Below are 27964 nucleotides of genomic sequence, written 5' to 3'. Positions count from 1 at the left end.
CCTATAAATGTGCATAACGAATATTGAACATGCAGCCTATGGATGCGTTACAAATAAACACTATTTAGTCATGATGTTATATCACTGCATTCCCTGAATACTGGATTAGCCCACATAATAGTTGCCATCATACGGTTACCTGTTTTTTGTGTTCTTTTCTGTAAATAGACAATCTACTTTATCTCTATGATCCAAACAGTTTATACATTTTAGCAACTAGCCATGTTAAATACCGAATGGAAAGTGTAAACACACAATTAAGAAAATATATGCTTTAATTTATTACTATTGTACCAAGCTCTGCAATGTATTTTAATATTATATTATTCACTGTGTTTATTGTAGCATTCCTATCATATTCTGCTCAAATACATGTGTGCATGTTTTTTTTAGTCATTATATAGACTATTATACATTAGTTTTATGTTGAAGCAAACCAATTTAATTAGTTATACAAGTTATTTGTTTCATTACAATTTAAATTAGAGGTTGTCAGTAATAAGGGTTAATTGTCAATAGTACTGGCCATAACTAGGATATTGATTCAGCTATTTATCACAATGTGTATTGCTGGTTAATTAATATTTGTCTAGTATACAATGTTAGTATCTGATAAGTTTCCTATATACCAGCAAGTTACGGTTACTATACATCTCTGTTTTCAGGTTTAAAGCCACATTAATGTTTTTTTTATATATAGATGTTGATGTTGTCTTATAATGATTTTATGTTCAATTTGATTACACTCATTTTTTTTTTAGTTACTCAAATATGATATTTATCAAATGTTATATCATGTAATAGGTCATTTTTAGGATCTGATTTAAGCTATTAGCATTTCTGATATACATGATATTCCAAATTTAGACTGATCGTTAGCTCCAGTAATGTGGGTGATCTCTTGCTAAAGTAACAATATTGTATTTATAAGTTTAATAAGCATAGTTATTTCTAAAACATTAGTACCAATCAATTAGGCTAAGTTCTATACAGCTTTTAAAAAGTAATCCCTCATGAAAGTTTTAGGTAGGACCGTGCCGTTTTTAGCATTTCTATACATGCATAGCAGATAAACTTAAACACGTGTGCAATTAGTATATTACGTTGGTTTTTTTCTTAATGCTTTTTGATTTATGTATTTCAATGATATACTGTTTCCTAACCACGCTGTATTAAACACCTAATAGGGTCTTAGAGATTAATTCCATTTTATTTGCCGTTCCATTATGTCTGAATATATATATCTGAATATATATATATATCTGAATATATATATATATATATATATATATATATATATATATATATATATATATATATATATATATATACATATCTGAATATATATCTTATATCTATATCTATATCTATATATATATATATATATATATATATATATATATACATATACATACACACATACATACATACATACATACATAAATACACACACACACACTCAGACACACAAAGTTCGTCTCTCTTTTTTTTTTTTTAATCCGATTGCTTTTTAATTTTCATGCTTGATAAATGTGTGTGTGTGTCCTCAATCACCTGCAGCTTAATGAGACACTTTATTGCAATGATGTTTAAAAGCCTGTGTTGGAGGCTGTATGACCTCTTCACTGCTGTATGGGACTGGATGCGCCTAATATGAGGTCAAATTTTGAAGGCCCAGGAGTAAAGGTTAAAGTTTAGTAGAGAAATTTGCTTGGAACTGGACGCAATTTCAATTAGATATCTGTCTTTGATATTGGATGCATTTGTATTCATTTATGTGGCTTTTTTTCAGGTTTTATTTTCTATTGCTATAACATTTTAATTGTATAGTGATTATTGCCTGAATGTATGCAACTACAACCATTAGCTCTGCCTATTTTTCTATAAACAATTGTGTATGTATGTATGTACTGGGAAAATAAATCTAAATCAAGCTTTAGCTTTGGCACAAAACCACAAGTAAGCCAACTGCCAAATGTTGCAATACGATATAGCTACAGGGTTGTAAAGCTATCTTATCTTCTACAACACAAGCACATCTCAGAGCAGTTTTACCAAGTAGAGTAAACAGATTTACACATTCACACCCAGAGAACACTGGGATTGTGGTAGGCCTATGTTTTATTCCGAATACTGGAAATGCTTTTATGAACTGTAGCCCACAAGGGGATAGAAAAAAAAAAAAAAAAAAAAAAAAAATCTAAAGAAGGTTTATCACAGGGGGACCTTCTCAGGAGTCTGAATTCAGAGCATCAGAAGGAAGTTGCAAATTTTAAACCAGCTGCCAGGACAGTCAATATTTACATTCAGGATCAGACCCCAATTGTGAATAACCAGCTATACCAGGCAATAGTCTTTATACATTTAGCAATGTGCTTCACTACATATGTAGATTAAATAAACACTGCAAACCTGGTTTGATAATGCAAGTTGATATGGCTGGCAGTAATAATAATAACATATAAACATAAAATCAGTGCACTATTCAGAAAGAATGAAAAGAAGCAAACGTTTTCAACAAGAATTCATAGAGGTTTCTGGGAGAAGGCTCTCTCCAAGAACCAGCACAAAATCAGAGTAACAGTTCCAGTTTTCCAAAGCAATAATACAGATAAAGTTCTCTGTTGCCACAAAGTTCTGGAAATCAATATACCTATAGCAATCTGATAAACCCGATTACTGCAATGCTAAAGCTGGGTACACACTACAGAAATTTCGACCAACTTTTTATGCCGAGCGATTTTACATGCGACCGATGGTCCGATCGCTCGGTCCATGGACTGCATACACACTAGCCTTGTTTAGGACGAGAAAGGGAAGAGTGGACGTCCCGTTAGCGACTTTTTACAGCCATGTTGTCGTGAACAATGACAGTAATTTCATACTCACTGTTGTGGATCGGTCGGAAGTTTATACACACTACACAGCGGAAACGAGATTGGAACGAAAATATTAAACGGTACGACCAACCAAATGAGGCGATAATCGTCCATTTGGGCAGACTTTCGACCATCGTGTCACTGCACACACTGACTCGACTTTTGAACGAGCGGTCGTATGTCGGCTGTTTGAGCCAATTATTGGACGAAAACAGTGTAGTGTGTACCCAGCTTAACAAAATATCACTTAACATAGAATCTCTAGCCGCAGTACAGAGCCGAAGCAACTGCAGTATAACTGCCGCCAGATTACAACAGTCTCAAAGTAATATATGTACCATCAGACTCACGGAACCCTAGAGCAGCAATAATATTTGGAGTTATACGTTGATCCTCTGCCAGAGTACAGTACCGGGAACACAACAATGCTTATGGTGAACATCAGAAGAGAAGTAGACAGGCAGAGACATAAGGAAGGCACTGCGGCCAGTGTGGCAGACTAGGGCGCAAAGCAGAGGGGTTGCGCTATTTGATCCAGGTGCACATTAGTTGCTACATGAAATCACGTCTGTCCTGCAGCTCTCTACCCTGCTTCTTGACAGAGAGCTGCAGCAATGCTGTTGTTACACCGATGTCGGTGGACAGGCGAGGAATGGGGCCGATAGGAGTCTTCATGTTTTTCTTTGTGTCTTTGCTGCTATTCTCGGCTTCTTGCCAAGTAGCAAGAAAACTATGGTACAGCATGTAGTTTGGGGCATGTAGAGAATAGGGGTGCAAGTCCCTGAATAGATGCACCATCCTGAGTGGAGAGCAAGTAAGTATTTTTTGAGGGAGTATTAATTTTATGTGTGTGCTAGTAGGGTTATTAATATTATATGGGTGCATTAATGCTATTTGTGATTATATTAATGTGGGACTGGGGTCTATTAATGCAGTGTGGTCTATTAAATGTGGGGGCTAATAAAATATAATGAATACATTGATGCCTCGGAAATATGAATGCTATTATCTTGAATTGGGGCTGGTTGGAGGAAATAGACCTATTTATTGTTAATGCAAATAATTTAATGTTGGGGCTAGTGGCGGCAAAAAATATATATTATGCTTGGCTTTCAAAGAGGTGAATAGTACTCTTTCAGTTTTAATATTAAGAATAATCAAAGAAATCAACTTCCAATTGCGCACCTAGATGAGTGTTCGTCACTAAAAAGGGAGGCTAAACAAATCATCTAACGGCAGAGGCTCAAAGTTCTAGCGATACAATAATCAAGTTCCGCTTTTACCATGTCATTTTGCACTGTATAGAAATTAAGAATAGAGCTGGGACAGTAACAATCAATTCTTTCTGCTTTGTGGTGTGGTTGGGGTAGGACTAGGAACACCAAAAGCAGCACTAGCACTTTGTAAAAAGATGGCAGTGCAGCTAAGTCCCACCACCAGCTGAAGCCAAATGCAGATGTTTTTCGTCGGGGTTCTGCCAGTTCTGTAAATATAGAACAGGCAATTCATTTTCTTCAATTTAAATGGCGGAGGAGGGGGGGGGGGGGGTGTGTGTGCAAAATCCCAATCTCTTGGTCCTGTAAGAGGAGCCCAGAGAAAAAATGCTGCACAGTGCAATGGCTGGTGGAAAAAGCCCCATGCACTACCACCTTTTTAAAATATGCCCACACAATCCTTTAATGCATGATCAATGAAGATAGGACCCATCAAGTACAGAGGTGAATTCACAAGTAGTCAGTCAATCAGAAGTGGCAAGCTAGTGCTGGCAAGTGTCATCATCATCAGTATATGTCTTTTAGTAGGCACAAAAGGTATGGCCTGACAGGTTTGCCTCAGCTGCATTTGTGTAAAATACTTTACTGTATGCCATCTACTTTAGACCACCCCTTTACCTATTGGTTCTGCCTATCCAGTCATAAGGAGATGCAAGTGTCAGATGCACGAAACTCTGAATGCACGCATATGCGTTTCATAGAAACCATACTTGAAATCAGAGATAAAAAGAATAAAGGGAGACTTGCAGGCAGATTTATATTTGTTTCCTTAGAGCTGGAATCTGATATTTTAACGGTGGCCAGCAGTAGAGCAATGAAAATAAATTCACCCAGAAAGCAAGTTTGACTGAAAACGGATATCCTTCATTTCATAAGGAAAAAGTTATATTCACTTTATTTGCATATAAAAGTTCATGCAATATACCCACATAAGCAATTTGCATACATAATTCCAGATTTACATTTGGCAAATTAAAGATTTAAGGCCGGGTACACACTACACAAAATTTATCCCGATGCAATATCCTTAACGATTTTACAAACGATTGATAAAAAAAAAAATCCCGATCAGCATGCCGAGTTATGTGTACACACTAAACACATTTTGCACTATTTACTTTCAGATCTGTGCTCTTCACCAATCATAACCATTGGCTGAAAAGATTGTGACTCTGCACACTCTATAGTGATCTATGGACACAGACAGTCATGAGTGCATACACACTGCAGAATTGGAAAAACATTGTTCCATCTTTGAATGACGTTTTTCGTCCGATTTAAAAATTAAATAAAAATTATACAATGTGGTTCGGAACGATAATCTTCACCGTTGGAGCGTACACACTAATGCAATACCGGGCCGAGGGGTTGTTTATCGTGTGATTAACCAGAAAATCGGCTGAAACACTGTAGTGTGTACCCAGCCTTACTACAAGCCATAGACAGCAATTGAAAGCTGCCCATTGCAAAGTTATTCTAAAAATACGTGCAAGGATTCTTACTCTAACCCGTAATATCATTTGAAAAGATGAACTCAGTACTTTTAGGAAGCATCCTTATTCAATCTTTCGGACTATAATGTAATATTTTCCAGAGTCATGGTATTTGTTGCTTTTTATCTTATGTAAAATTCTTCGACTATGGACAGGTAGATTTAGGATTATTGTAGGATATAGCCCAATTTAGGATATAGCCCAATTGCCAATCAACCAGATAAATGGTTGATTTATCCTTAATGTGTGTGACAAAATCTGACACAGATCTGGTGGTTGACTAAGGGAGGCTGAACAATGAAATCCAATGTTATAATAATATAATTAGTATATATAGTATAATACAGTGCACCCGGAAAGTATTCAGAGTGCTTCACATTTTTCCCCTCAAAAATCTACACATAATACCCCATAATGGCAACGTGAAAAAAGTTTTGAGATTTTTGCAAATTTCTTAAACATAAAAAACTAAGAAATCACATGTACATGTGTATTCACAGCCTTTGCTCAATACTTTGTTGATGCACCTTTGGCCGCAATTACAGCCTCAAGTCTTTTTGAATATGATGCTACAAGCTTGGCACACCTATCTTTGGGCAGTTTCGCCCATTCCTCTTTGTAGCACCTCTCAAGCTCCATCAGGTTGGATGGGAAGTGTTGGTGCACAGCCATTTTCAGATCTCTCCAGAGATGTTCAATTAGATTCAAGTCTGGGCTCTGGCTGGGCCACTCATGGACATTCACATAGTTGTCCTGAAGCTACTCCTTTGATATCTTGGCTGTGTGCTTAGTGTCATTGTCCTGCTGAAAGATGAACTGTCACCCTAGTCTGAGGTCAAGAGCGCTCTGGAGCAGGTTTTCATCCAGGATGTCTTTGTACATTGCTGCATTCATCTTTCCCTCTATCCTGACTAGTCTCCCAGTTCCTGCCGCTGAAAAACATCCCCACAGCATAACACCTGGCATTCATGCTAAAGAGTTCACTCTTTGTCTCATCAGACCAGAGAATTTTGTTTTTTATTGTCTGAGAGTCCTTCAGGTGCATTTTTGCCAACTTCAGTCAGCCTGCCCTGTGCTTTTTGCCAAGGAGTGGTTTCCATCTGGCCACTACCATACAGGCCTGGTTGGTGAATTGCTGTAGAGATGGTTGTCCTTCTGGAAGGTTCTCCTCTCTCCACAGAGAAATGCTGTAGCTCTGACAGAGTGACAATCGGGTTCTTGGTCACCTCCCTGACTAGGGTCCTTCTTCCCCCGATCGCTCAGTTTAGACAGCAAGCCAGCTCTAGGAAGAGTCCTGGTGGTTCCAAACTTCTTCCATTTACAGATGATGGAGGCCACTGTGCTCATTGGGACCTTCAAAGAAGCAGATATATTTCTGTACCCTTCCCCAGATTTGTGCGGCGAGACAATTCTGTCTCGGAGGTCTACAGACAATTCTTTTGACTACATGCTTGGTTTGTGCTCTGACATGAACGGTCAAGCATGCGACCTTATATAGACAGGTGTATGCCTTTGCAAATCATGTCCAATCAACTGAATTTACCACAGGTGGACTCCAATTAAGCTGTAAAAACATCTCAAGGATGATCAGTGGAAACCGGAGCTAAATTTTGAGCTTCATAGCAAAGGCTGTGAATTATATTGTACATGTGATTTCTTAGCTTTTTATATGTTTAATAAATTTGCAAAAATCCCCAAAAACACTTTTCACATTGTCATTATGGGGTAGTGTGTGTAGAATTTTGAGGGAAAAAAGGAATTTATTCCATTTTGGAATAAGGCTGCAACATAACAAAATGTGGAAAAAGTGAAGCGCTGTGAATACTTTCTGGATGCACTGTATATCCAGTATTTGAACATAAAACTCAGTGCAAAATCAAAGCTAGTGTATCTTAAAATTCCCCCTTTCATCTGGGGAAGGTGGAAGGTACAGACTTGTCGGTCAAGGATTTTATTTAGCAGCAACAGTAAAAGAGGAAGTCATCTAGCGGATGGCTATGTAATAAACAACATATAACTAAGCACTATAACTAAGTGATCAGAACAAAGGTTCTCAGAAATAAAAAAAAAATACAAATATATGTCAGGCTCTGTCAGCAAACTATTTTCTACACCCATACTTAACACATTCTGTAAAGTAGTGCTTATTTCTTTTCTTTAAGAAACAGTCTAGGTTTCATAAATATATTTACAAAATAAACTCACTGATAATAGTAACAATGTCAATCAAGATAGCAGTACAACAGTCCATGGAGTAGTTCAATCAAAGTTTGAAGTTCAGATATGGAAGCGATATCCCCATTTTATCAGCAAATTTATACTACAGGAGGTGCAAAAGAAGAAAGTTTGAAATGTGCCCTTATCTCTCCTGTACCGAGCTCTGGCTTCTACCAGCCACTTAGAAACCTTGTAAAAGTAATCTTTACTTGCAAAGGAGTCCCAAGACAAGAGAAAAAGCATGACAAAAATTGACATGTCCAGATACCAAATGACCAGACCTATGACAGTTTTGCCACACATAAAATCAAATTTGTAGTTCTAGTTGAATGCATCTGAGAAACCAATGTCACCGTAAAAACACACCAATGCAGTGATTAGGGGCCTGATAGAGTACTTTCCTTAAGTTTTCTCCTAGACAAAACCATGTCACAATGCAAGTGGTGCATATTAGTTTATTATTTTGTGCATAACGAAAACACTGTCTTTTTTTTCCTAGATCAACTTTAAATTTCAGTGTACAAATAAGGTATCAAATATATGTGTGCTACATGAAAAAAAAAACAGCCAGTATTTTTACTTATGTGCAAAATTGGCCAGCACAGTGACTAAGTGGTTAGCACTTCTGCCTTACAGCAATGGGGTCATGAGTTCAATTCCCGACCATGCCCTTATCTGTGAGGAGTTTGTATGTTCTCCCCGTGTTTGCGTGGGTTTCCTCCCACAATCCAAAAACATACTGGTAGGTTAATTGGCTGCTAAGAAATTGATCCTAGTGTGTGTGTGTGTGTGTGTGTGTGTGTGTGTGTGTGTGTGTGTGTGTGTGTGTGTGTGTTAGGGAATTTAGACTAAGCCCCAATGGGGCAGGAACTGCTGTGAGCGAGTTCTCTGTACAGCGCTGCGGAATTAGTGGCACTATATAAATAAATGGTGATGATGATGATAATAAACTAATATACACCCCTTGCATTGTAACATGGTTTTGTCCAGAAAACTTACTCAATTTCTTGCTTAACTTTCCTTAATGAATCGGGTCCTAGGTGATTGAACAACATTGGGAGCTAACTATGTACACACTTAAAAAAAAATAAAAAAAAAAATATCACCCAGTTGGTCAAAAAAAAATGATTGAAGTATTTGTAGACAGCAGGCCAGGGAGAACCAAGGCTAAGCAGGCGTACTTTCTGAATTCTAGGGCTCAGCCTGGGCAAATTACTAAAATATGATGGAAAGAAATGAAAAGTCAGTCCAGGTTCTTATTCTGTGTATTATAACTGCATAGTGCCACTTCTCTTGTTCTATATGATGGGCTGTGCGACAACACTATATTTGTAATTCCTGTTCAGTGTTCTCCCCGGTACCTATTTCCCGGCTGCTCCACCTGGCTGTTTATTTCCCACCTGGCTCTTGGAGCCAAACAGATTCCTATTATAATGGAATGAACCATAATTTCTCCTATTAGAACAGGCACCATGTGAGTACTACAGCCTGCAGTGTTTGTTAGACCACTGACCACCAGTCTGACAGCTGTGGGCAATAACCTCCAAAATGTTTAAATCGTTACATCTTAATGCCAGCTGGCAAAATTTATGGAGACAAAAAAATGTGTTATTTAAGCCACTAACATTTTCTACATGTTCATGATCATACTCTCATTTAAACCGGAATTACTAATAAGCATAGCCGCAGCCATTGTTTTACAAGACCGCTCACACTACTTTCCTCCAACTGGAAAAGACCATTATTGGTAAAAACACTTCTTTTCTGTAAACAATAAACAAGTTGTCTTGTTCATCTATATTCCTAACAGCATATCCTATTTGTATTTATTAAAAAACAAAAAAGAAGCCATTTTATTTACATTCGGTATAAAAAAAAAACCCACACACAAATGGAGAACACTGACTACTAAGAATTTACAAGCATGTCAGACGTAACAAAATACCCACAGCCACAAAAACCTGAAAAGCAACTTATGTATGTAATATGTAGTTTATTGTACAGTTGCTATTATGACCAGCTACTGAGCACAGAATGATTCAGTACTGGGGACGATGAATTTAGGGCACATTTGAATGTTTAAAGGAAAACTAGTCTACATCACACAAGCTTAGTTAGCATTCTGCATTAACTGATAGAACAAAATTTGTAGCAATGCTTTCCAAATATAAGGCATAACAAAGACATTTAGATTTCCCAACTTGTTTTTACAAGCATGTTAGAAGCCTGGTGGAATAACTTGTTTGGTTACTGTATATGCAATAAATTCTTATCAAATGAAGGATGTACTTAACCCAGAAGTGAGCTGTGGCAGAATACAGTAATAGTAAGTGTTGCCTGAACCATAAGGAATACTAAGAAATATATATCAGAACGTCAAAGCCAATTAATACCGAATAGTGTATGTGTGACAGAATGAAAGATAAAAATGGTCCCTGCCAACTTACAGGACATCATTCAACTGGGAAGTGCTATATTACTCACCAACATTTTTGTATACAAGCTACTATAATTGAAACAACAAAACTAGAGAAAGAAAACAAACAAAAGCTACATATTGTGACTGTAATTTTCTTTCAATATGGGGTTATACTCAATATCAAAATAAATTATTTGGGTAGGGATATTTGGTTAAACCATAAAACAAACTATTTCATATATCAAATGAAAGAATACAAATCAACATAAAAATGATCTGGAAGTATTACATGTATATCACCCTCTTTATATGCCAAAAAACATATTTTCTATGTAACATTTAACCCCTGTATGCCCCAGTCCATGCCTACTTTTGTTTCAACTTCTTTCTCCATCTGTGGCTGTATGTACAGCTGGGGATCTACAAGTTACAAAATGTCCTGTCAGCTTCTAAGACTTGTAGTTCTACATCAACCCTGCCCTAAACTAACTAATCATAGCATTTGTTACTTTATATTTAAACATTTGAATTAAGTTATAAGGTATATACTGTGACAGTATGAGGTCTTCAGTGAGAGAACAACAATGCAAGAGATAGCCCCCTCACCTGTAAATCCATGTTAGCAGTTTCCAGACACCGGGCACAAGGGGCAATCCCTCACAGAACAGGCACTTTATACCCTGGAAGTCAATGACAGTGACAGGAGACTGAGAGGAAGCCGGTATATGCCACCTGATTGTATCCTCCTATCTTCGGCAGATAGTCGTTCTCCTCCCCTGATTTAAAGCTCTGCCACTCATTGCCAACCGGCTTCCATTGCTCCTCCTGCCTCCTTGTCCCTTGCTCCACCTCCGCAGCAGCAGCAGCAGGCCGGAAATGGCGTGCTCGGCGACCACAGCCGCCTCCTTTCCTTGTCTGTTCGCTTCAACCACTTCTTCCCTTGGAGACGACGCCAATACCCATAGCAACGGCGCAAGAACACGACTTGGCAAAGGTAGTAACGGTTCATTGGTAGCAGCGACATCTAGTGCAAAAAACAAAGAAGCGCAGGGAAAGGAAGGTGAGAGGAGATACACCGTCATTTATCTTTAGTCTCCCCTCAGCAGTTATTCTGTAGTACAAAAAGGGCAGATTGAGTAAAATTGCTAAATAACTGGTTTCATCCATTTAAGAGTTACCTTGTAGTGTCTAATAGCTATAGTAGGGGGTTAAAACTGTAACATGGTAATTTAATTCACACTTTGGATCTATTTATCAAAGGAAAGAAAGCAGTGTTTTCGCCAGATTTACTACTCTACTTTTTATTTACAAAGCCCTCTGACCGTTAAAGACTATTGACAGGTATCGCCAGGGGAGGGCTGGCACATTTTAGCCTGGGTGGCAAGACTCGACTCAGCAGCATATTAGGAACATTTTAAAGGGATAAAATGCAGGTGGCCCAGCGACCCAGCCAAAGGTAGCTCACAATGGGACCGGCCCAGGGTGCATATGCACCCCCAGCCCAGCATGCCCCTGGGTATTGGCTGCAGTGCCGTAACTAGACATTTTAGTGCCCTGGGCGAGACGGCACCAGCGCCTCCCATCTAAATGGGAGTGACATTTGACGAGTGGGTGTGGCCAGCCTAATGTGGGGGTGTGGTTGACACTTTACTGAAAGAATTCTGTTACACATATTTGCTAATGCACGAGAAGCCAAATGCATGATTATATATATATATATATATATATATATATGTGTATATATATATATATATATATTTATATTTATATCTATTCCATAGACAAAAAACCTTACGGTTTAACATATCCGGTAAAGGTTCCTTACACACCATCTAAAACGTAGGAAAACTATTGAAACTCTTCCACTCAAACTCAAAAAAGCAATGAAATTACGACGATTAAGGCAGAAACCTTAATGGACGTGTTACTTGCGCAATACAGAAATGGTATGTCATCACATCCTGTGGTTAGCTGCAGATTCAGCACTATCATGGAGTGAGTTTGCTGTCACTCACAAAATGGTGGAGCTGCTAATTCACAGATTTGTGTGTTCACTGGAATACACACATGCAGTACTATTACATTTTCTTAGTTTAGCTTTATCATAGTTTAGGGCCTGCGTGTCTTAGAAAGAGACATTAGAGCAACTTCATAAAAAAGTAGAACTACAAAATTACATTAGAGTTAAATTACATTAAAATGGTGTATAAGCCTCTCCTTAGTTTGCTTTTCAGCGAGCAATGTTTGCCATTTCATTCTTTTACAAGCTCTAAGCTAACTTTTAAGGATACATAAAGCCAAAAAGACTTTATCGGAAAATATTTTTGCGAACTGCAAAATAGTGTAATCCAAATGCACATCCCAATCCATTCTGGATGCCGGAATGGCGTGCTGAGTGCATTCCCTATCCATTCCGGCTGCCTAAATGGGGTGCTGAGTGCATTCCCTATCCATTCCGGCAGCCGGAATGGCGTGCTGAGCGCATTCCCCATCCATTCCGGCAGCCGTAATGGCGTGCTGAGTGCATTCCCCATCCATTCCGGCAGCCGGAATGACGTGCTGAGTGCATTCCCCATCCATTCCGGCTGCCGGAATGGCGTGCTGAGTGCATTCCCCATCCATTCCGGCTGCCGGAATAGAGTGCTGAGTGCATTCCCCATTAATTCCGGCTGCCGGAATGGATGGCTGCGTGCATAGAACTCCCGGAATGGCTTTCTCTGTGCATTCCCCATCCATTCTGGCTGCCGGAATAGATGGCTGAGTGCATTCCCTATACATTCCGGATGCCGGAATGGAGTGCTGAGTGCAATCCCCATGCATTCCCCTCCCGGAATGGAGTGCTGAGTGCATTCCCCATCCATTCCGGCTGCCGGAATGGAGTGCTGAGTGCATTCCCCACCCTTTCCGGCTGCTGGAATGGAGTGCTGAGTGCATTCCCCATCCATTCCGGCTGCCTGAATGGAGTGCTGAGTGCATTCCCCATCCATTCCGGCAGCCGGAATGGATGGCTGAGTGCATTCCCCATCCATTCCGGCAGCCGGAATGGAATGCTGAGTGAATTCCCCATCCATTCCGGCGTGCATACCACTCCCGGAATTTATTTCTCAGTGCATTCCCCATCCATTCCGGCTGCCGGAATGGAGTGCTGAGTGCATTCCCCATCCATTCCGGCTGCCGAAATGGATGGCTTAGTGCATTACCCATCCATTCCGGCTGCCGGAATGGATGGCTGCTTACATACCACTCCCAGAATGGCTTTCTCAGTGCATTCCCCATCTATTCTGGCTACCGGAATGGATGGCTGAGTGCATTCCCTATCCATTCTGGATGCCGGAATGGATTTCTCAGTGCATTCCCCATCTATTCCGGCAGCCAGAATGGTGTGCTGAGTGCATTCCCCATCCATTACGGCAGCCGGAATTGAGTGCATTCGCCATCCATTCCGGCAGCCGGAATGGTGTGCTGAGTGCAATCCCCATCCATTCCGGCAGCCGGTATGGTGTGCTGAGTGCAATCCCCATCCATTCCGTCAGCCAGAATGGTGTGCTGAGTGCATACCCCATCCATTCCAGCAGCCGGAATGGAGTGCTGAGTGCATTCCCCATTCATTCCGGCTGCCGGAATGGATGGCTGAGTGCATTCCCTGTACATTCCGGATGCCGGAATGGAGTGCTGAGTGCAATCCCCATGCATTCCCCTACCGGAATGGAGTGCTAAATGCATTCCCCATCCATTCCGGCTGCCGGAATGGAGTGCTGAGTGCATTCCCCACCCTTTCCGGCTGCTGGAATGGAGTGCTGAGTGCATTCCCCATCCATTCCGGCTGCCTGAATGGAGTGCTGAGTGCATTCCCCATCCATTCCGGCAGCCGGAATAGTGTGCTGAGTGCATACCCCATTCATTCCGGCAGCCGGAATGGAGTGCTGAGTGCATTCCCCATTCATTCCGGCTGCGGAATGGAGTGCCGAGTGCATTCCCCATCCATTCCGGCTGCCGAAATGGATGGCTGAGTGCATTACCCATCCCATCCGGCTGCCAGAATGGATGGCTGCTTGCATACCGCTCCCGGAATGGCTTTCTCAGTGCATTCCCCATCCATTCCGGCTGCCGAAATGGAGTGCTGAGTGCAATCCCCATCCATTCCGGCAGCCGGAATGGTGTGCTGAGTGCAATCCCCATCCATTCCGGCAGCCGGAATGGTGTGCTGAGTGCAATCCCCATCCATTCCGGCAGCCGGAATTGAGTGCTGAGTGCATACCCCATCCATTCCGGCAGCCTGAATGGAGTGCTGAGTGCATTCCCCATTCATTCCGGCTGCGGAATGGAGTGCTGAGTGCATTCCCCATCCATTCCGGCTGCCGGAATGGTATGCTGAGTGCATTCCCCATCCATTCCGGCTGCCGGAATGGTATGCTGAGTGCATTCCCCATCCATTCCGGCTGCCGGAATGGATGGCTGAGTGCATTCCACTTCCGGATTGGAGTGCTGTGTGCATTCTCCATCCATTCTGGCTGCCGGAATGGAGTGCTGAGTACAATCCCCATCCAATCCGGCAGCCGGAATGGTGTGCTAAGTGCAATCCCCATCCATTCCGGCAGCCGGAATGGTGTGCTGAGTGCAATCCCCATCCATTCTGGCAGCCGGAATGGTGTGCTGAGTGCAATCCCCATCCATTCCGGCAGCCGGAATGGAGTGCTGAGTGCATTCCCATTCATTCCGGCTGCCAGAATGGAGTGCTGAGTGCATTCTCCATCTATTCCGGCTGCCGCAATTGTGTGCTGAGTGGATTCTCCATCCATTCCTCTGGCATTGCACTGAGGGATAAACTTTGAAATAAATGCGGTGCCAGGGCTAAAAATTATACAGTGTGCCCCCCATCAGACCCAAAACACTAACCAGCGCACCTACAGCCAGTAAATATCTGTAATCGGTATGCGGGGGAACACACAGCCATATTTGTGCTCCCAAGTGAAGCCACCTATACTACACCCAGCACAAGACTCTATCTGACATGTGCAACGTTATGAAGTTTTCTGACATCTCCTATCTTTAAAATGGGGCTTGTTTTACCAAATTGTAAAATAACTTTAACTTTCTCAAACTTGTGAACCCTCAAAGGCACTCCTCAGCCCTAATAGCTTTCTAACAAAACTTACCGCGTGTCTTTAAACGCCCTGTACACCGAGTTAAGCTCTCCTAAAAAACCCAGAAAAACGGCGACTTTTGCGAAACAAGAAGTGGAAAAAAAACAGCGAGATTTTGAACTTTAGATTGTTCCTAAATTGACATTTTTTTTATTCTCTTTTTCTGAAATTTCACATGCGGCACCTCTGGACAGTTCTCCATTCACATGCCAAATTTCAGTTTAATAGCTTTAATACGTTTTCAGATGTAGACCCTCAAACACCATGCCCCCCCTCTCACAGATTCCCTATGGCAAAATTACGTTTTTTACTTGTAACCTTAGTATAAGGGCACGACTGTGCCCTTATAATATAGATATATCTATATAGATAATATATAATTATATAAATCTATATAAAGGTCATTCCAGGTCAGTTCAACCAGGGTTGTCCACCACCCATCTCAGATTTCTACTAATTTTTTTTTAGTTAAGAGAGGATGTCAAAACATCTATTTCTGACAAACATCTCGACTGTCTGACAATCGGTTGATTGAATATTGATTTTTCAATTAATTAAATAATTTACTAATTGCGGCCTCTTTATTGAGTTTATTTGAAGTACCGCGGGTGTTTATTAAGGAATCGCCACAAAATTTGGACCCCTAAGGTAACTCTTCCTCCCGAGTCCAAAAATCCAAACCAAATTACTTTATCTGCCTTATGTGTGCGTTACAGCAAAAACGCACATTTTTCGATTAGAATTAAAAACGTTAGATTCAATTGACATTAGGGATCCCATTTTTTTTTTTGGGGGGGGGGGGTTAAAAAAGGTATACATTACTACCACAAAAAAATCTGCCGGGTACTCTGTTTCATAGTGGAGAAAAAAAATAATGAAGTTGATGTTCGATTACTGTTGTACACAATACATAATTTACACATTGTTAAAAACCAAACCAAAAAAGTTAACTGAACTGAGACAATGGGATAAAACTCCCATACATTAAATGCAACAAACAGAAACTGATGGTAAGGGGATTCCCTTTAGAGAGACCAAAACTAAAACTTTCCAGAGAAAGAGAGAGGGAGACACAGAAAGAGTCAGTCATGGCAGCTGCTCATTTGGTAGTCTTTTAAATACAGACTGCCATATTAATATCTACTCATAAACCATTGAAGTACATAGCTGGGACCACTTTACAGATGAAGAAAAAGAACTTTTGATTCTGAGAACTGAAGTTTCAAATGCAGTAACCAATGACCCTGAAACCTCAGTCTGCTACCATCATGAAAAGCTTCTGCTGCTAAGATATGAAGAATTTCAGAACACATGCTGTAATCCTTTCTTGTCTCACAAAAAAGGAGCCAGAAAAAGCTTAAAAGTTATGTCACTGAAGTGGACCAAAGAACATGGTGACTGTCAGCTTGTTGTATATTTTAGGCAAGATGATTGTGACACTTCAAACTGTGTGAGCCTGTGCGTTATTAGCGATACCCATGACCATGTAGCTATAACTGTGCATGCCTTCATTACGGTAGTTATGAAACACTTAGCGAAACTATTGGAGTATATTTACTAATTTAGTGATGGTGCTAGTGCACAATACAAGAACTGCAAAAACTTTTTTAACTTATGCTTCCATAAGGATGACTTCAACATTCAAGCAGAGTGAAATTTTTTGCCACATCTCATGGTGAGTGTCACTCACCGGACTGTGAGTGCTTCTTCCCGGACTATTAGGAACCGTGGACGTCCTCTATCCTGAGGGACTGCGCATGCGCAGCCCTTTCCAAACCTTCAGTGTATGTTCCTTTAACTTAATTGGCAGATCAGGCAACCTCCCTATATTAAGCACCTGTGGTCAACACCACGTTGCCTGATCTTGGAGTCTCATTCCCCATGAGTCTCTGAAGGTGTTCCTGTGTTTCCTTGTTTATTCAGCCCTGCTGATCCCTGTGGTTTCCAAACCACTTCTACCTCTGTGGTTTCCAAACCACTTCTGCTACTGTGGTTCCCATACCACTTCTACCATCTACTGTATCATGGTGACTGTGAGCTGATTTCTATCCGCTGCCTCCGTGCACTACAGTCTTCTAATCACTTCAACTCTACCATGTATCATTGGGACTGTTAGCTGATGCCTATCCGCTGCCTCCGTGCATTACAGGCTTCAACCACATCCACTCACCTGTTCATGATTGTGACTGCCAGCTGATTCCTATCCGCTGCCTCCGTGCACTACAGGCTTCAACCTGCAACTCGTCTGTGTTTCATCATCGTGACTGTTTGGTTGATTCCTATCCGCTGCCTCCGTGCACTACAGTCTTCAACCTGCAACTCGTCTGTGTTTCATCATCGTGACTGCTAGCTGATTCCTATCCGCTGCCTCCGTGCACTACAGTCTTCAACCTGCAACCCGTCTGTGTTTCATCGTGACTGTTTAACTGATTCCTATCCGCTGCCTCTGTGCGCTTCAGTCTTCAGTCCTTGTCAACTCTACCGTGTTTCCTTGAGTCTGCTGCCACTATTGCTACCCGCTACTCTCCGTGATCATCTGTTCCAGTTCAACTCTGCTCCGGTGTCCCATCGTTACTGCACCTGCTGGTTGCTATTGGTTACCTCCGTGTTCCCGCAGAGACCCGCTGCTGTTACTTCTCAGCGCTACTCATCCATCTACTGCTGATCCGCTCTCCACGCCTTCCTGTGTTCCCTGCTGGTCTACCTACCTGTGCGCTGCACCTGCTAGACCCCTGCTTCACCCATCCAGGGACTTGTATCCTGCTGGCCTCCTGCCCTTCAGGTATCTCTGCACTCCTGTCTGACTGCCTTCTCCTGAACCACGGTATGCATACTTCCCATTGACTGTGCTGTGTATTGCATACCTTGCTGGACTGTGTTGGTTCTCCTCTGGAGTGTACTATCTGCTGACTCTACTGCCATCATTGACTGTGTTATCTCATGCCGGATTGCTTCAAGAGACTTTCTATATTGGCAGTGTTGTTCAGTCATTTATACATTTATATTGTGCATATTACTGTGGATCAAAGTCAAGGTGCCCGTGTATATATTGTGTTGCAGTCTCTCCCCGTGCACCTCCTCACATATATATTCAGTAGTACCACTTGCTAGTGGCAGACCACTGACTCCTGTTTACAGTTTCACCTGTTCCAGTATCCTCTCACATAGCAGTGGTACAACTTGCTAACGCAGACCACTGACTCCCCGGATACCTCCACTTGGATTCCATTCCTTCACTCAGACAGCGGTACAACTTGCTATCCGCAGACCGCTGACTCTCATCACCTCCTCGTTTCTGTTGGACATTCCTCCTCACTATAGCAGTGGTACAACTTGCTTCCGCAGACCACTGACTACCTTCACGTGTCCTTTGTCCATACAGTTCCTCGTGTATTACTACCTCCATATTGCCAGTGCTGCTAGTCATAGACTTTCCTGAGCATCTCATCATCTGCTATTTCCTGTTCCGTGATCACCCTGCTACCAGAGTACCATATTACCACCTATACTGCTCTGGTAAGCCTATCACCTGGTGATCCCTGGGTAAAGACTCCTAGTGCCCGTGACAGTAAGATCAGGCCATGACAGACCCAGATACGGAACCTACTGCTAAAGAGATGCTGCAGCATCTGGTCAGCCGTGTGGAGCAACAGGATGCTCGCCAACAGCTGTTACTTCAATGTTACCAATCGTTAACCTCCCAAGGAACATCTGGACAGACTGTTACAGCTAGTATTGAAGCTCCTGTGCTTTCCTCCGTTTCCCCAGTGCCATCCCAGGTGTCTACAGCTCCTACGCTTCACCTGCCTACTCCGTCAAAATATGACGGGGACCCCAAAACTTGTAGAGGTTTCCTTAACCAATGTTCAGTCCATTTTGAACTCCAACCTCAAAATTTTTCTACCCATCGTTCCAGAGTGGCCTATCTTATCTCATTGTTTTCTGGACAAGCCCTGGCTTGGGCCTCCCCTCTGTGGGAAAGAAACGATCCAATTCTACAAGATAGTGCCAAATTCATTTCCACGTTCCGAAGTGTGTTCGATGAACCAGGTCGTGTGACCTCCGCTGCTTCCAGCATTCTTCGTTTGCGACAAGGCTCCCATACAGTAGGACAGTATGTCATTCAATTTAGGATCTTAGCCTCTGAACTTCAGTGGAACACTGAAGCATTAGTTGCCGCCTTCTGGCAGGGGCTCTCCGATAAAATTAAAGATGCACTGACTACCCAAGAGCTTCCTTCGTCACTAGAAGATTTGATCTCTCTTTGCCATCGTGTAGACATGAGATTTCGTGAAAGAGAATCTGAGAAAACAACTTCTGCTAAAGCACCTCTTCGTTTAAACCCTCAATTTCGTCCAGTTTCACCTTCTGTGATTCCCATGGAGATAGGACGTTCCAAATTATCTTTAGAAGAGAGGAAACGAAGAGTAAAGAATAGACTCTGTATCTATTGTGCTGATTCCACACATATGCTCAGTTCTTGCCCTAAGAAATCGGGAAATGCCAGGCCCTAACTAGTTCTGGAGAGGTGAAGTTAGGGTCCCTGGAGTCCTCTCCATTGTCTATGAAATCTAAAGTCTGCGCTTTCGATGTTACGATTTCCTTTGCTACCAAATCCTTTGAGTCACAGGCATTGATTGATTCCGGAGCAGCAGGAAATTTCATTTCTAAATCACTAGTGAATCAATGGTCCCTACCAGTGATCACTTTAAAAACACCCATTACTGTGACGGCTATAGATGGATCACGTCTCATCAATGGTCTCATCACCCAGAGTACGTCTCCAGTAACCCTTCAGATTGGTGTACTACACCATGAAGAAATTTCGTTTTTAATTCTTCCTGTTACGACAAGTCCGATTGTCTTAGGCCTTCCATGGCTTCAATGTCACTCTCCCCAGATTGACTGGCGCACCCCTCAAGTTACGTCTTGGGGGCCTGAATGTCACCATCGTTGTCTCTCTCAAGTTATTCCTCTTAAAGTACAGCAATCTTCCATCTCATCTTCCTCCCCGGGACTCCCTCCTCAGTATGCTTCATTTGCCGATGTGTTTGATAAAGCTCAGTCTGAACGTCTTCCTCCTCATCGTTCTTGGGATTGTCCGATCGACCTTCTACCTGGCAAGACTCCTCCCAGGGGTCGGGTCTATCCTCTCTCGTTACCTGAAACTCAAGCCACATCTGAGTACATACAGGAGAATCTCCAGCGTGGGTTCATTCGACCTTCCACCTCTCCCGCTGGAGCTGGGTTCTTCTTCGTCAAAAAGAAGGATGGATCATTACGCCCTTGTATAGATTTTCGTGGACTCAACGCCATTACTATCAAGAATCGGTATCCCATTCCGCTGATCACTGAGCTATTTGATCGCATCAAGGGAGCTCGGATATTTACTAAGTTGGATCTTCGTGGTGCCTACAATTTAATTAGAATCCGTTCCGGTGACGAATGGAAGACCGCGTTTAACACCAGAGATGGGCATTACGAATATTTAGTAATGCCCTTCGGGCTATGTAATGCCCCCGCGGTTTTCCAGGGTTTCATCAATGAGATCTTTCGGGACTTATTATATGTATGTGTCGTTGTCTACCTGGACGACATATTGATCTTCTCACAGGACCTGCCTTCTCATCACCAACATGTGGCAGAGGTCCTCTCCAGACTACGGAAAAACTCGTTGTTCTGTAAATTGGAAAAATGTTCATTCGAGTTACCCCAGATTCCATTCTTGGGGTATATAGTTTCCGGAGTTGGCCTGAAGATGGATCCAGACAAAGTAAATGCTGTACTACATTGGCCTCAGCCAACTACTCTTCGTGCCATCCAGCGTTTTTTAGGTTTTGCCAATTACTATAGACGCTTCATTCAAGACTTCTCATCCATTGCATCTCCCATTGTGGCCTTAACTCGGAAAGGGGCTAATACTAAGCAATGGTCATCTGAGGCTCTCCAAGCCTTTCAAATCCTCAAAGAGTCCTTCTCGTCTGCTCCCATTCTGCGACAACCTGATGTGACACTCCCCTTCTTCCTAGAAGTAGATGCCTCTAATGTGGGCTTAGGAGCTATTCTCTCCCAACGCTCGGAGCAACAAAAATTACATCCTTGTGCCTTCTACTCTCGGGGTCTTCTGCCCGCAGAGAAAAACTATACTATCGGGGACAAGGAGTTGCTGGCCATCAAAGCTGCATTAGAGGAATGGAGATACTTGTTGGAAGGAGCTCGCCATCCGGTGACGATCTTCACGGATCATAAGAACTTGTCATATTTGCAATCTGCTCAATGCTTGAACCCTCGTCAAGCAAGATGGTCTCTTTTCTTTTCCCGTTTTGAATTAATTATAACCTTCAAACCAGCTGCTAAGAACAAGAAAGCTGACGCTCTATCTCGAGCTTTTGTGACGTCCTCTGATGTAGAAGAGGTTCCCAACCATGCTATTCTAGACCCCAAATGTATTTCTCTGGCTGCTTCATCCACCAAAATGCTACCATTTGGGAAGACCCTCGTGCCTCCTACTCTGAGGAGGAAAATCCTTTCGTGGTTCCATGCCTCTCGTTTTTCTGGACACGCCGGTGAACATAAGACCTTTGAGATTCTCTCTCGTAGTTACTGGTGGCCTTCAATGAGGAGAGACGTCAAAGAGTTTATTGCTTCCTGTGATTTATGTTCTCAGTTCAAATCCTCCCGCAGAACTCCAGCAGGGTTGCTGCGACCACTACCCATTCCGTCCAAGCCTTGGACCCATATTAGTATGGATTTCGTTACTGATTTGCCACCAAGTAAGAATCACAATACTATTTGGGTAGTGGTAGACAGATTTTCGAAGATGGCTCATTTCGTCCCTCTGTCCGGTTTACCTTCCTCGTCTACTCTGGCTGAACATTTCATTAAAGAAATCTTCCGCATCCATGGATGTCCGTCTGAGATTGTGTCAGATAGAGGAGTACAATTCGTTTCCAGATTCTGGCGGGCCCTTTGTAAAACCTTGGGCATACGATTAGCACTCTCATCGTCTTACCATCCGCAATCTAACGGACAAACGGAACGAGTCAATCAAGATCTTGAGACTTTTATTAGGATGTTCTCTTCAGCCAACCAAGACAACTGGGTAGAATTGCTCCCTTGGGCTGAATTCGCCCATAACAACATGTACCATGAGTCATCATCCAAAACTCCATTCTTTGTGGTCTACGGTCACCATCCGTCTTTTCCGGAATTTCCTGCCCTCCCGCCCACCCAAGTTCCTGCTGTGGAGACTGCTTGTCAGACCTTCAAAAATATCTGGTCTCAGGTCAAAACCTGTTTAAAGAAGACATCTAACAAATATAAGTCTTTCGCAGATAAGAAGAGGCGGGCTATTCCACCACTAAAAATTGGAGATCGTGTCTGGTTATCTACCAAAAATATTCGTTTGAAGGTTCCATCTATGAAATTCGCCCCTCGTTTTATTGGTCCATATAGGATCATTCAAGTTATCAATCCAGTATGTGTTAAACTTCTTCTTCCTAAGAATCTTCGGATTTCCAATGCCTTCCATGTGTCCTTACTCAAACCTCTTATTATCAATCGTTTCTCGACTCCTCCCTCAGCACCGCAGCCAGTTCAAGTTCATCAGGAGGAGGATTTCGAGATTACTGAGGTATTGGATGCAAAAATTTCGCGAGGAGTCCTCCGTTTCCTCGTTCATTGGAAGGGCTTTGGTCCTGAAGAGCGTTCATGGATCAAAGCTGAAGATCTTAATGCTCCTGCCCTTCTGAAGAAGTTTTATTCCAAAAATCCGGACAAGCCCGGTTCCAGGCGTTCTGTGCCCACCTTTAAAAGGGGGGGTACTGTCACTCACCGGACTGTGAGTGCTTCTTCCCGGACTATTAGGAACCGTGGACGTCCTCTATCCTGAGGGACTGCGCATGCGCAGCCCTTTCCAAACCTTCAGTGTATGTTCCTTTAACTTAATTGGCAGATCAGGCAACCTCCCTATATTAAGCACCTGTGGTCAACACCACGTTGCCTGATCTTGGAGTCTCATTCCCCATGAGTCTCTGAAGGTGTTCCTGTGTTTCCTTGTTTATTCAGCCCTGCTGATCCCTGTGGTTTCCAAACCACTTCTACCTCTGTGGTTTCCAAACCACTTCTGCTACTGTGGTTCCCATACCACTTCTACCATCTACTGTATCATGGTGACTGTGAGCTGATTTCTATCCGCTGCCTCCGTGCACTACAGTCTTCTAATCACTTCAACTCTACCATGTATCATTGGGACTGTTAGCTGATGCCTATCCGCTGCCTCCGTGCATTACAGGCTTCAACCACATCCACTCACCTGTTCATGATTGTGACTGCCAGCTGATTCCTATCCGCTGCCTCCGTGCACTACAGGCTTCAACCTGCAACTCGTCTGTGTTTCATCATCGTGACTGTTTGGTTGATTCCTATCCGCTGCCTCCGTGCACTACAGTCTTCAACCTGCAACTCGTCTGTGTTTCATCATCGTGACTGCTAGCTGATTCCTATCCGCTGCCTCCGTGCACTACAGTCTTCAACCTGCAACCCGTCTGTGTTTCATCGTGACTGTTTAACTGATTCCTATCCGCTGCCTCTGTGCGCTTCAGTCTTCAGTCCTTGTCAACTCTACCGTGTTTCCTTGAGTCTGCTGCCACTATTGCTACCCGCTACTCTCCGTGATCATCTGTTCCAGTTCAACTCTGCTCCGGTGTCCCATCGTTACTGCACCTGCTGGTTGCTATTGGTTACCTCCGTGTTCCCGCAGAGACCCGCTGCTGTTACTTCTCAGCGCTACTCATCCATCTACTGCTGATCCGCTCTCCACGCCTTCCTGTGTTCCCTGCTGGTCTACCTACCTGTGCGCTGCACCTGCTAGACCCCTGCTTCACCCATCCAGGGACTTGTATCCTGCTGGCCTCCTGCCCTTCAGGTATCTCTGCACTCCTGTCTGACTGCCTTCTCCTGAACCACGGTATGCATACTTCCCATTGACTGTGCTGTGTATTGCATACCTTGCTGGACTGTGTTGGTTCTCCTCTGGAGTGTACTATCTGCTGACTCTACTGCCATCATTGACTGTGTTATCTCATGCCGGATTGCTTCAAGAGACTTTCTATATTGGCAGTGTTGTTCAGTCATTTATACATTTATATTGTGCATATTACTGTGGATCAAAGTCAAGGTGCCCGTGTATATATTGTGTTGCAGTCTCTCCCCGTGCACCTCCTCACATATATATTCAGTAGTACCACTTGCTAGTGGCAGACCACTGACTCCTGTTTACAGTTTCACCTGTTCCAGTATCCTCTCACATAGCAGTGGTACAACTTGCTAACGCAGACCACTGACTCCCCGGATACCTCCACTTGGATTCCATTCCTTCACTCAGACAGCGGTACAACTTGCTATCCGCAGACCGCTGACTCTCATCACCTCCTCGTTTCTGTTGGACATTCCTCCTCACTATAGCAGTGGTACAACTTGCTTCCGCAGACCACTGACTACCTTCACGTGTCCTTTGTCCATACAGTTCCTCGTGTATTACTACCTCCATATTGCCAGTGCTGCTAGTCATAGACTTTCCTGAGCATCTCATCATCTGCTATTTCCTGTTCCGTGATCACCCTGCTACCAGAGTACCATATTACCACCTATACTGCTCTGGTAAGCCTATCACCTGGTGATCCCTGGGTAAAGACTCCTAGTGCCCGTGACAGTGAGAGTGTTAGGAACCCCAGCAGTCTGCACCACAAAACCCTGGAGTCTACTCCGAAAGTCTGGTTTTCACTGTTGCCCCTAGTGGTGGCGACAGACTTGGCTGCAGACAAACGGAGGGTCCTGAGATGGGTTCTGGCTGCGGAGAACCCAGAAATGGAGAGTAATGGCAGACCGTTTTTCCAGAGAACGGGCCGAGGTCAGGGGTCACTAGCAGAAAAGAATAGTCAAACACGCCAAAGGGTCAGGGTCACAAGCAGGTCACCAGAATCCGTGGTACAGGCCAAAAGATCAGGGACACAGGCAAGACAACAAAATCTAGTAACAGGCAAGGGGTCATACACGGGTAATCAAAAATCCAAGGCAATACACCAGCTGAGGCTCAGGAGCAGGCTAGGCACAGGAGCCCTCCCTGCCTTATATACAGACTTTGGCCAATCAGGGCTTAGCCCTGTAATGCATCACAAGTTTAGGCTGATACTTTACTGACATACTTAGTCCGCAGGCTAAACTAGTGCATGCGCCCGGCTGCATCACTTGCCGGGGCGCACCGCTTGCTACACTCGGCGTCCGGCCGTTACCTTGGCAACGGCCGGGCCCGAGTAACCGGAAGTGACGCCCTGGTCATCATGGCGTCGGCCGGGGACGTCAATACAGGAAGGAGGAGAGTCGCAGCTCCTGACAAAGAGTCCCATGGCATTGGAAGGACAGTTAAACGTCTAGCCACACGCACCAGTCTGCAAGCAGTGGAAACCCATCACATCTTGACACCTTTGGACCTGGGCAAATGAAAATGTACATGGCATAAAGTTTTTTTATGTGTCACAAGACTGCAAAACCAAGCTGCATAGCCGTCTAGAAACAGCAAACACTGTGGCAGGAACACGTTCTCATCAAAGATTTCGGCCTATTCGTAATGATGAGCTACACATATATCCATTGTCATCTGATGACATAAAGACAGGAGGAACCAAAGTTAGTGTCACTATGACCACAGTCACAAAAAATGTGGACAAAAGTGATCTGCAACCTGGAACATACATAGCAGCAGTGTATGATAACATCTGGTACATTGGGTATATCATTCAATGTAATGAGGAGGAACAAGATGTGCTGATACACTTCATGAAACGAAACCAATCAACAAATGTGCTGTCCTGGCCTTCAAGAGATAAGTGTTTTGTTCCTTTTATTCACGTCCTCTGTGTAACGGAAGTGCCTACTATCCAAGGAAGTACTGGAAGGCAGAATACACTTTCTGCTGACACTTTAAGGACAATTACAGACCATTACAACAAGTTCCAAACAAGGGAAAAATAATGAGATTGTTGACTCAACTTCAGTTAAGGACTTAAGTTATTCTAAAGGTTTTAAATTTCATGGTTTCTTGTGTTAATTATGCATGCGGTACAGCAGTAATCGAACATCAACTTCATTATTTTTTTTCTCCACTATGAAACAGAGTACCCGGCTGATTTTTTTGTGGGAGTAATGTATACCTTTTTTAACCCCCCCCGAAAAAAAAAATGGGATCCCTAATGTCAATTGAACCTAACGTTTTTAATTCTAATCGAAAAATGTGCGTTTTTGCCGTAACGCACACATAAGGCAGATAAAGTAATTTGGTTTGGGTTTTTGGACTCGGGAGGAAGAGTTACCTTAGGGGTCCAAATTTTGTGGCGATTCCTTAATAAACATTAAGTAAATTAGTAAATTGTTTAATTAATTGAAAAATCAATATTCAATCAACCGATTGTCAGACAGTCGAGATGTTTGTCAGAAATAGATGTTTTGACATCCTCTCTTAACTAAAAAAAATTAGTAGAAATCTGAGATGGGTGGTGGACAACCCTGGTTGAACTGACATGGAATGACCTTTATATAGATTTATATAATTATATATTATCTATATAGATATATCTATATTATAAGGGCACAGTCGTGCCCTTATACTAAGGTTACATGTAAAAAACGTAATTTTGCCATAGGGAATCTGTGAGAGGGGGGGCATGGTGTTTGAGGGTCTACATCTGAAAACGTATTAAAGCTATTAAACTGAAATTTGGCATGCGAATGGAGAACTGTCCAGAGGTGCCGCATGTGAAATTTCAGATAAAGAGAATAAAAAAATGACAATTTAGGAACAATCTAAAGTTCAAAATCTCGCTGTTTTTTTTCCACTTCCTGTTTCGCAAAAGTCGCCGTTTTTCTGGGTTTTTGTGGTAGTAATGTATACCTTTTTTAAACAACTCCCTAAAAATGGGATCCCTAATGTCAATTGAACCTAGTATTTTTAATTCTATTAGAAAAATGTGCGTTTTTGCCATAACGCAAAGCATGAGGCAGATAAAGTAATTTGGTTTGGATTTTTGCATTCGGGAGGAAGAGTTACCTTAGGGGTCCAAATTTTGTGGTGATTCCTTAATAAACACCTGCGGTACTTCAAATAAACTGGATAAAGAAGCCACGATTAGTAAATTATTTAATAAATTGAAAAATCAATATTTAATCAACTAATTGTCAGACAGTTGAGATATTTGGCAGAAATAGTTGTTTTGATATCCTCTCTTAACTAAAAAATTTCATAGAAATCTGAGATGGGTGGTGGACATTTCATGTTTTTTTGGGTGATCTGATGTGGAATGACCCAGAATATAGATAATAATATATAGATGAAATGCTGTCTGTATTTGTACTTGTATGTTTCTTACCTTATACTTACACTTATATTAAATGCCTAACTCACTATTTCTTTAGATATGTTGTAACAGTATACCTACAACAGGCTTGTGGACAATAGGACGGCTAACTAAAGTATTCTCCCTTG

At 42.5% G+C, this 27964-nt stretch overlaps 2 protein-coding genes and 1 long non-coding RNA gene across 6 annotated transcripts in view; 1 reads left to right on the top strand and 2 right to left on the bottom strand.

Moving 5' to 3' along the window:
* Positions 1-11148, bottom strand: part of SGPL1 (sphingosine-1-phosphate lyase 1) — a 44500-nt gene extending 33352 nt beyond the window's left edge. Inside the window, exon 1 of the mRNA XM_075217036.1 lies at positions 10889-11148. Within this exon, the coding sequence (XP_075073137.1) occupies positions 10889-10900 (12 nt within the window). The 5' untranslated portion in view covers positions 10901-11148. The remainder of the gene's footprint in view (positions 1-10888) is intronic.
* Positions 1-27964, bottom strand: part of LOC142160338 (uncharacterized) — a 480167-nt gene that overhangs the window by 178600 nt on the left and 273603 nt on the right. The window lies entirely within an intron of this gene.
* The window catches only part of LOC142161434 (protransforming growth factor alpha-like), a 45733-nt gene continuing 28926 nt past the window's right edge, over positions 11158-27964 (top strand). For 3 of the 4 annotated variants that reach the window (XM_075217040.1, XM_075217041.1, XM_075217037.1), the window contains exon 1: positions 11158-11342. The gene's annotated coding sequence lies outside the window, so the exon portion shown is untranslated. The remainder of the gene's footprint in view (positions 11343-27964) is intronic. The other variant, XM_075217039.1, reaches the window with a different exon arrangement.

This window comes from Mixophyes fleayi, chromosome 6 (genome assembly GCF_038048845.1).
Source record: "Mixophyes fleayi isolate aMixFle1 chromosome 6, aMixFle1.hap1, whole genome shotgun sequence".
Classification (NCBI taxonomy): domain Eukaryota; kingdom Metazoa; phylum Chordata; class Amphibia; order Anura; family Limnodynastidae; genus Mixophyes; species Mixophyes fleayi.
This window is presented reverse-complemented; position numbering and strand designations above follow the sequence as displayed.